An 11,031-nucleotide genomic window follows, 5' to 3' on the forward strand; every position below is an offset into this window, starting at 1 on the left:
GTCAACTCTCGGTCAAACTTCTCATTTTTCCAAACTTTAACTTTTCCAACTTTCACCAATTCTAGCCAAAACCACTTACGGACCTTCAAATTGATATCTAGACACACTCCTAAGTCCAAAATCACCATACGGAGCTATCAAAACTATCAAAACTCTATTCCGTAGTTATTTACATGCACATCAGTCAACATCCGGTCAACTCTTCCAACTTAGGCTTCTAACCTCAGTATTAAATGTCCCAATTCATTCCTAAATATCTCTGGAATCAAACCAACCACCCCGACAAGTCACATACCAACAAACGAACATAGAATAAGTAATAAATGGGGGAATGGGGCAATGATACTCAAAATGACCGACCGAACCGTTATAATAGGAGTGAGGCTGGCCGTAAACTTCTCCAAATTTTGCTCCAATACCTAGAATAATTTGATTAAGGAAACCAATCCCAATATGACTTAGGTTTTCTTAAATATCTCCAACTTAACAGCCTTATTTCTTTAATGTAGTGTAACAATTAATGAATCCTTATTGACCACAAATTTCTTCGACTGATATAATATTAGTAGCTCAACAAATAAATCTTTCAAGGAATCCTACTTGCGTTAGGAATCAGTTTGCAGCTCCTGATCAACTTACTCCAAGGGACCTGGTTCTTTGACATCAGCTTAACAAATCATTATCCTTATTTATAAGGGCGACAAACATCATTAAGAGGCTTGGTTCTTTAATCACTGCTTATTGATCATCAAAATCAATTTTAGCTCAACTCAATAGGAAGCATTGAACATTCTTCATCCTCCAACTTGAAGGGGAAATATGAATATGAATGCACATATATCAAAGGTTATAATGATCGGTACATATTTAGCCGCGATGTTATATGAACGTATATAACGATTGTAATTAAGAAGATTATTAGTCACGTAGGTACTTAACCTAAACTAATCAAATAGGTCGGTGGTAAGGGATTTTGTATATATGTATTTTGCTTTTACAATTTCCTAAATTAAAACCCTAATCTGAAAGTCAGGCTACTTTCTCTCTTTTATAGTTAGAATCGTCGTTATTGACATCTTCCAAATATACTTATTACCAGAAATTATACGTCATTTAAAAGCACACGTGAACAATCGACGTATGAGTACAATTCTTGGCATCGGAATGTACTTATTACGTACTAAATGATAAATGTCACTTTAGGGCACACGAGAACAGTCGTCGTACTATGCGCGACAAAAGTAAATTAAAACAATAAAAGGTGAAAATTGTCCTCAAGTTAACATAACTTCTTTTTATTTTATACCCTAATTTTAGTGGAATCTATAGTATATTAAACATCTACTTAATCTTGTTATCATATACGGTTCACAACACACAAAAAAAAATGGAAAACCATTTATTTGCATAAAGATCCTTTCCTTCTCTCCATTTCAACTATTCCATGCATGTATAAGTATTTATCATATGCACTTCAATGTGTATTTCCTTTTGTCAATCACACTATCTAAAGTACTAGATCTTGCGAAATTGAATAGTATGAGCATTAATCATTTATGAGCAATAGAGATATCACTGACTACATAGTTACCATGGACCTATCATTCTAATTAGCTACGGAAACATGACAACATGACAACTCTATCCCTAAAAGGTAAACTTTTCTTCAAACTACTTATTCCATGTTAAGAATGATACTAAGGTGAGAACGAAAATGCCAAAAAAGTCGTGGCATTTTGTCCTCAAAACACTTTATTTTCTTTCTATTTCAGTGAGGGTAAAGAGATCAAAAAATATTGAGAAGAAGGTTTCATGTGATGCATTACCAACAAGTTTCTAAAGAGTAAACAACACTTGTTAAATTCATGCAAGAAAGAAAAACCCATACATGCAAACCTAAGTTGACACATTAGGCCTAATGAACCCCTTATCGAGAAGCTCTTGAAATCGCTCTTTCAATTCCTTCAACTCTGCTGATGCCATATGATATGGAAGAATAGATATGGGTTGAGTGTTCGGCACCAAGTCAATACCAAAATCAATGTCCCTGCCGGGTAGCATGCTCGGTAGGTCTGCAGGAAACACATCCGAAAAGTCTCGCACTACCGGAATAGAATCAATAGTAGGAGCATCAGCATCAACAACCCTCTCAAAGGCCAGACAGGCCAGACAACCATTACCAACAATCCATTGGGCCTTCAAATATGAAATCACCCTGCTGGGAACATAGTCTAGAGAACCTCTCCACTCAATCTTAGTCAATCTGGCATCGCTAACATCACGGTCTTAGCGTGACAATCTAGAATAGCATGACATGGAAATAACCAATCCATGCGTAGAATTTAAAATCAACCATACTAAGCAATAAGATATCAACTCTTGTCTCCAATCCCCCGATGTTCACTACACACGACCGATGCACACGGTCCATAACAATAGGATCGTCCACCGGCGTAGATACATGAACAAGCGAAACTAAGGACTCATGGGGAATATCCAAATAACGAGAAAAATACGTTGATACATATGAATAAGTGGAAACAGGGTCAGATAATATGGAAGCATCCTCATGGCATACCGAGACAATACCTATGATCACTATGTATGAAGCAACGACATCTGGCTTGGTGGGAAAAGCATAGCATCGAGCCTGACCGCCACCTGATCGGCCTTCCCCTCTAGGGAAACCTCTAGCTGTCGGAGCCCCACCCCGAGCTAGCTGAGCGGGTGGAGAAGTAACTGGTGTGGAAGTCATAACCTGACCCCTCTACTAAATTAGACTCCCAAGATACGGGGACAATACCTCCTCACATGACCAAACTCTCCATACTCGTAGCAACTCTAATCCGTCAATGGTGATGGAGACTGAATCGGACCCCAAGAACTTCTAGAAGAACCTAGTACTATATGAACCATGGCTAGTTGATACACTATGATGAACCGAACGAGCCATCTAAGCGGGCCTATAAGGGAGACCCCTGTTGTGGTGGGACTGTCCTCCAGAAGAAACACTGCTGAAACCACCCAAACCATGAGGCCTCTTGGCATCCCTCTCCTCACGCTCCTGACTACGAACCTATTGTAGCCGCCTAGCAATATCAACCACATCATCAAACATAGTACCTGATGCAATCTCCTGGGTCATGACGAAGCGCAGTCCATAGTTGAGGCCATCAGTGAACCTCTTAATCCTCTCCCTCTCTGTGGGAACCAACCAAATTGCGTGATGAGCCAACTCTGAAAATCTCATCACATATTGGGTCACTGACATGCCCTCTTGGCGTAGCTGCTCAAACTGCCTACGCAACTCCTCCATACGGGTATGTGGAACAAACTTCTCTAAGAAGAGAGCTAAGAACTCATACCACGTAAGTGGTGCAGCGCCGGTTGGCCTGCTCAACTCATAGGCCTCCCACCATTTTTTTGGATAGCTGAAAAGTAATAAATGAGATCCGATGGCACCTGTCTAAGAAATCCTGAGCATCCTCCGACTCATCCCCACTGAATGATGGAGGCCTAAGCCTCCTAAACAGCTCTAGCCTTTTCTGCTCCTCTTCACTCATAGGGGTACCCACCTAGGCCTGAGCAACTACAATTGGCTGGGCTGGTAGTACCCCCGATGTCTGAAGTCCTTGAACCACCTGCTCAGGAGTATGAGCGGCGGGAGTATGAGCACCTCCCCCGGCCTGAGAAGTGGCTGGTGTGGCCTGAACTGAAATCTCCTAAGCAAGGCTAGTGCATACACTCAATATCTAGGCCAAATCCTCCTAAGGGCCTGGAATCACAATGGACATAACGGGTGCCTGAGTTGGTCCCACCGGTTCAACCACATCTGGTATCTCCTCCTCATCTAGAGCAACCGGTGGCTCCACAGGTGGTGCTCTAGCTATTGTACGGCTGCATCTTGACATCTACCACAGCCCCGACCTCTCACGGCCCTAGCTGGTAGTACTGGTGGTCTTCCTCCCGATCCAGCGGCATGTGTCCTCACCATCAGTGAAAGAATATAATAGTAGAAGTTTAGTTTTTGGAATCAACAAATTCGTACAACAAGAATACAAGAAAGTGAAGTTCCCTAACAGTTCAGTAGCCTCTCAAAAATAAGTATAGATGTCTTTGTACTGATCCGCAAGGCTCCACTAAACCTGCACATGACTTGTGAAACCTATGTAACCTAGGCTCTGATACCAACTTCTCATGACCCAACTCTCAACATGCTGTGATGGCACCTATCAAAGTACTAGGCAAGCCGACAATCACAAATTAACTACTCATTTAAATTAAAAATATGATGTAATAGGGTTAACATTGAAAAATATCAGAGATAATCGATAAGAACAACTGCGACTCAACTATAAGATCTCCCAAAATCCGGGTGTCGCCGAGTACATGAGCTAGTAAGTGTCAACACTCCTAATACAATTGTCTAGAAAGATAGAACAGTGCTAAATAAACTAAAAAGAAGGAGAGTCGAGGTTTGCGGATATCATAGCAGCTACCCCAATAGTCTCCAAGCAGGTACTGCTCCAAGTCTAGCAACCACCGGGTCCAGATGTACCTGGATCTGCACATGAAGTATAAAGTGTAGTATGAGTATAACCGACCCAATGTACTCAATAAGTAACAGGACTAACCTTAGACTGAAAGCAGTGATGAGCTCAGAAAGGTACAGTCCAAATCCAGATAATAACAGTACAGGTATAACAGGGAAGTGAGGGTAATAACTCAAACAAATCCCATGATTGATTCGTACATAGTACAGAAATATAGACATGGTTTTACGTTTAACAGTTTAAGCTCAACACTGATAAAATATGCCAACTATAACTAGCATGAGGAATGTCACATCTCTATGCCTACATGCCAAATATGCATATCAAATGCAATGCATCACAATGATAAATCTATGTACTCACTCTCTCTGAGTAATCAATATCAATGTCTCCCACTCTCATTCATCATACTCAACCACTCAGCACATTCAATTACTCAGCACTGTACGGTACTTGCGCTCGCTGCTGGTATGTCAAACTCCGGAGGGGCGGATCCTGCCCAGGCGCTAATATAAAGCCAATATGGCCTACTGCAATGTGCAGCCTAATCCCATAATAATAGATAAGGTATGTTGCATCATGCAGCCCGATCCAAAATAATAATATATATATATATAAAGCCAAGAAGGCATGTTGCACCGTGCAGCCTGATCCACAACCTCACTCACAACACGGCTCTCGGGCCCCCAACTTAGTCATCAATCTCTCTAGTCCCTCGGGCTCAGAAATCTCATGCCAATCAGCCCAAACAATGATAATATGATGTAATAATAAATAATAGCAGAGACGGAGATATGATATGCAAATGATGATTGTGAGTACATAATTATAATTTAAGCAAATAATTCAATAGCAGAAATGACCTCAGCGGGTCCCAACGGAATAAGCATATAGCCTAAACATAATTTTCTAACATGGATCGCAACTCAATTACTCTAACATATAGGGGTTACATGAATAGCAATAAGGTTTGATAACTACACGGTACCACGGGATCAACTGAGTCATATATATTTACCACGGTGCACGCCCACACGCCCGTCACCTCAACACCAACCACATAACACGTAGTTAAGGGATTCATACCCTCAGTACCAAGTTTAGATGTGTTACTTACCTCAACCCACGTAAATCATAACTCCAACAAGCCCTTGTCTCGCGAATCGACCTCCAAACGACTAGAATCTAGCCACAATCAACTTAATACAATCAATACAAGATATTGAAATTGATTACATACGATAAAGCTAAGTTCTTTAACTAAATTCAAAAAGTCAACCCCGGGCCCATGTCTTGAATCTCGACAAAATTTATAAAATCTGAACAGCCATTCAACAACAAGTCCAGCCATACCAAAATTATTCAATTCCGACCACAAATCGACACTCAAATTTCCAAATCTTACTCTCCAATATATGGTTCAAAAATACCCCAAACTTTAACTTAGATTCATGGCAAATATGTGAAATAATCAATGGGCATTCAAAATACATGGACTAAAGTGATCAAAAATCACTTACCTCTTGAAATCTAGTGAAAACCCCTTCAAAAACCGCCTTAATCCGAGCTCCCAAAGTCCAAAAATGAAGAAAATACTCTAACCCTCGTCTTTATGCATTATGCCAGACATTTTGCACCTGCGAGCACTTTCACCAATTTAGGGAAGTCACTCATGGCCCGACCAACCGCTTCTGCGATCCCTTGCTCGCACTAGCGGGTGCGTTTCTGTGCAAAACTGTCTGATTCTGCGGACCTACCACTCCGACCTCCTTTCTACATCTGCGAGCTCGTATATGTGGAATCTTTCTCGTACCTGAGCAAACACCCCAACTCGCCCAGAACCGTATCTGCGACCCCTTTGGCCGCTTCTGCGGCTCCGCACCTATGGCCAAATTCACGCGGTGCGGTTGCACCAGGTTTGATCGCACCAGCAATAACACAAGTCAAAAATTCAATCTGTTTTCAATCTGAATCATACTCGAGGCCCTCGGGACCCCATCCAAACATAACAACCCGTCCAAAAATATCATACAAACTTAGTCAAGGCCTCAAATAACATCAAAAACACAAATCGCACCCCAATTCAAGCCTAATGAAACTAATGGATTTCTAACTTCTACAATCGATATTGAAACCTAACAAACCAACTCCGATTAACCTAAAATTTTGTACACAAATCATAAATGACACAACTGACCTATTGTAACTTTCGGAACCAAAATATAAGCACGTATCAATAAAGTCAACTCTCGGTCAAACTTCTCAACTCTCCAAACTTTAACTTTTCCAACTTTCATTAGGTCAAGCCAAAATCATATACGGACCTCCAAATCGATATCCGGACACACTCTTAAGTCCAAAATTACTATACGGAGCTATCAAAACTATCAAAACTCTATTCCGTAGTTATTTACATGCACATCAGTCAACATCTGGTCAACTCTTCCAACTTAGGCTTCTAACCTCAGGACTAAATGTCCCAATTCATTCCTAAATATCTCTGGAATCAAACCAACCACCCCGACAAGTCACATACCAACAAACAAACGTAGAATAAGTAATAAATTGGGGAATGGGGCTATAATACTCAAAACGACCGACCGGGCCATTACAATACGAGTGAGGTTGGCCGTAAACTTCTCCAATTTTTTCTCCAATACCTAGAATAATTTGATTAAGGAAAACAATCCCAATATGACTTAGGTTTTCTTAAATATCTCCAACTTAACAACCTTATTTCTTTAATGCAGTGTAACAATTAATGAATCTTTATTGACCACAAATTTCTCCGGCTGATATAATATTAGTAGCTCACCAAATAAATCTTTCAAGGAATACTACTTGCATTAGGAATCAGTTTGCAGCTCCTGATCAACTTACTCCAAGGGACCTGGTTCTTTGACATCAGCTTAACAAATCATTATCCTTATTTATAAGGGCGACAAACATCATTAAGAGGCTTGGTTCTTTAATCACTGCTTATTGATCATCAAAATCAATTTTAGCTTAGCTCAACAGGAAGCATTGAACACTCTTCATCCTCCAACTTGAAGGAGAAATATGAATATGAATGCACATATATCAAAGGTTATAATGATCGGTACATATTTAGCCGCGATGTTATATGAACGTATATAACGATTGTAATTAAGAAGATTATTAGTCACGTAGGTACTTAACCTAAACTAATCAAATAGGTCGGTGGTAAGGGATTTTATATATATGTATTTTGCTTTTATAATTTCCTAAATTAAAACCTTAATCTTGAAGTCAGGCTATCTTTCTCTCTTTTATAGTTAGAATCGTTGTTATTGACATCTTCCAAATATATTTATTACCAGAAATTATACGTCATTTGAAAGCACACGAAAACAACCGACGTATGAGTACAACTGTTGGCATCGGAATGTACTTATTACGTACTAAATGATAAATGTCACTTTAGGGCACACGAGAACAGTCGTCGTACTATGCGCGACAAAAGTAAATTAAAACAATAAAAGGTGAATATTGTCCTCAAGTTAACATAACTTCTTTTTATTTTATACCCTAATTTTAGTGGAATCTATAGTATATTAAACATCTACTTAATCTTGTTATCATATACGGTTCACAACACACACAAAAAAATGGAAAATCATTTATTTGCATAAAGATCCTTTCCTTCTCTCCATTTCAACTATTCCATGCATGTATAAGTTTTTATCATATTGTACTTCAATGTGTATTTCCTTTTGTCAATCACACTATCTAAAGTACTAGATCTTGCGAAATTGAATAGTATGAGCATTAATCATTTATGAGTAATAGAGATATCATGACTACACAAGTACAATGGACCTATCATTTTAATTAGCTACGGAAACATGACAACATAACAACTCTATCCCTAGAAGGTAAACTTTTCTTCAAACTACTTATTCCATGTTAAGAGTGATACTAAAGAGAGAACGAAAACGCCAAAAAAGTCGTGGCATTTTGTCCTCAAAACACTTTATTTTCTTTCTTTTTCAGTGAGGGTAAAGAGATCAAAAAATTTCTGAGAAGAAGGTTTCATGTGATGCATTACCGACAAGTTTCTAAAGAGTAAACAACACTTGTTAAATTCATGCAAGAAAGAAAAACTCATACATGCAAACCCAAACGTCACTCACTTCAAGTTGGTACAAATTTGCTGAATGTGAATTAACAGAACACCACTAGAAAAAAGTTCCTATAAATCTGCTCATTTTCCTGCATTTCTTCTATCAAAGCACTAGATCTAAACTAGAGAAAGAGAGAGTTCAGTTCAGTTCTCATTCTTAATTTTAATAGTTTTGTTCTTCTGTTTGGTGCTTTTACGCAATGGCTATCAAGGAGATTGAGAATGGAGCTTCTTCTGCTCATTCAAGCAACACTGCCACTGATCATTCAAGGTGAGCCATTTTTACCTTTTAGTGACCCTATCGCGGAACACGTGATGCTTTGTGCGTCCTTTTTTTAATAACCCTATCACGAAAGAAAAGAAGAAGAAATAAGAGAGTATACAAATCTACGGTTTCACCCCACTTGAAGTTTCCTTTTCTTCAATTCTTCGTTATTTATGTTTCTTATTATTTTCTTTTTTCCATTTAAATCTTGTGGGGTGTGTGTGGTGTGGGTTGACAATCTATCCTTTTGTTGATTTAAGTTTTCAAACGCCATGCAAAAGGATCTATCAACTGAATAGGGAATGATTTTTCTAGATTTTAAAATAAGCAAGTGATCTTCTAATTTTAGAAGCTATTCAATCATTTGTATTTCAGAATGACTTATTTCTTTGTATCTTCGTTTCTCTGTCTTCAGGTTATTTGTATAGATCATAATCACCGACTTAATTTTCTTGCTAAGTTTGAAATAATCAATGTCTTATAATTAATGTTATTAAAGAATCTTTTTAATGGGTGAGTTAAAACCTTGAACGACAGATAAAAACGACCAGAGGAATTATAAATCAATACCTCAAAATAAGTCAGGTGCATGTGATGTCACAAATCACAGTTAATGGTTGAGTAATTAAGAGGATGGTCTTGTATGGTGTGGTTGTGTCTTTTTCTTTTCAATGACGGGGTTTGGTGTATTACGTACGTAACAAAAAAATATTCACTTGATTTTTTGGATTAACCTTCCTTTGATTTTGTTCTACTTATGTTGTAGCATTACCAGCAGCAATGTTGACCACACCACTGAATCACGTCGCAGACAGGTCAAATCTTTTACTAGCTAGTCATTGATTTTGTTATTAGTTTTTCTGTTTTCATCAACAAAAAAAACAATTCGACATATAACAATATTTAGCTTGTCCACACGTTAATCTTTACCTTGACTGACTTTGGTTATTAATAATAGGTGATCTTATTTTCCAAAGATGGCGATATTTAACTCGTAGACATATTAAATTTTACCTTGGTCATTAATTTAGTTTTTCTTTTATACTATACTAGGCATAATAAATATATGACATGATGATTTGGTCAATCGACCTACATATGATTCATCACTAATATAAAAAGAGAAAATAAAAAAATTTGAAAGAGTAATCTCCCCTAAACAGAAATCACTGAAAGACTACATTATGGATATATATTGTTGTTCATTAATTTGGTTATTAGCTTTCTTATTGCCATTATGGAAAAACCCATGTTTTAGACTCATCATTTACAAAATCGCTTAGAACCTAAAGTTTGACAACTAAATATGTATTTTGAGGTCTATTCCTAAAACAGTTTTGTGATGCTAAGCTTATAATAAACACGATTTACAAATCATATTTACTTGGACAATTCTTTAAGAATACATTTTTTTTCATAAAATCAAGTCTTTTTAACGTCAATGGTCTCATTTGCAAAGAAAATGGTCGGTGGATATTGTCTTATGTGCATTTCTTTTAATCTAATTTCTGTTATACAAACATCAACAGGCGATTTTCCAGATGATGTCACAACATGCACTTATGTTTCGACTTGCAAGACGGGCCTGGTCTCTCTCTCTCTCACACACACACTTAATTTATTTGTTAAATAAAATTGTGCATTAAAAATATAGGAGTATTGAATATGAAATCTACAGTGTAGATGCCAAAAAGACTAATAATATTCCATTTCTTTTGCCATGTTTAATTATATTCCATGTATTTGTACCAAGTCTGATACTAATTAATAACATATTTTCTATTTTCTTTTATCATGTCTCAACTTACATGCATCATAATTCAACTCTAGGCTTGAGGTAATTAACTATTATACTTGCACAAATTCTTTCCATTTTCTAAACAATAATTGTAAACTCTATTAACTTTACATATTCGTCATATAATTATATATTTTCCTTTTTCCTCTCTCACAGTCGATGCAAAGAGAGGTGAATCAAATTAAGCAGGAGCTGCTTCGTGCAGAAAGGATGCTTGGGTTTGAATCTCATTGTTTTCATTTCTTGATAATAACTTCCTTGTTTTACTTGT

At 37.7% G+C, this 11,031-nt stretch overlaps 1 protein-coding gene and 1 long non-coding RNA gene across 2 annotated transcripts; one reads left to right on the forward strand and one right to left on the reverse strand.

The window, feature by feature from the left end:
• Positions 1–3,076: 3,076 nt before the first annotated feature.
• On the reverse strand, positions 3,077–3,563 carry LOC138892953 (uncharacterized). Its single transcript, XM_070176714.1, has 2 exons — positions 3,463–3,563; positions 3,077–3,392 (listed from the first exon to the last, which is right to left on the reverse strand). The coding sequence occupies exons 1-2, from the start codon at positions 3,561–3,563 to the stop codon at positions 3,077–3,079; spliced, it is 417 nt and encodes a 138-aa protein (XP_070032815.1).
• A 5,251-nt stretch (positions 3,564–8,814) lies between these two features.
• LOC138891824 (uncharacterized) lies at positions 8,815–10,551 on the forward strand. The gene is made up of 3 exons (XR_011408157.1): positions 8,815–8,968; positions 9,729–9,777; positions 10,492–10,551. It is a non-coding gene; the product is annotated as an uncharacterized lncRNA (long non-coding RNA).
• The last annotated feature ends 480 nt before the right edge of the window (positions 10,552–11,031 follow it).

This window comes from Nicotiana tomentosiformis, chromosome 5, assembly GCF_000390325.3.
Source record: "Nicotiana tomentosiformis chromosome 5, ASM39032v3, whole genome shotgun sequence".
NCBI classification, from domain to species: Eukaryota; Viridiplantae; Streptophyta; class Magnoliopsida; order Solanales; family Solanaceae; genus Nicotiana; species Nicotiana tomentosiformis.

What these genes read in the sequence shown, in the direction of transcription:
- LOC138892953 (XM_070176714.1), bottom strand. Translation starts at nt 3,563, where the DNA reads ATGAGTGAAGAGGAGCAGAAAAGGCTAGAGCTGTTTAGGAGGCTTAGG. An exon ending in GCTCAGGATTTCTTAGACAG is followed by an intron (nt 3,393 to 3,462) that starts GTGCCATCGGAT and finishes TGAGTTGAGCAG; the next exon opens with GCCAACCGGCGCTGCACCAC.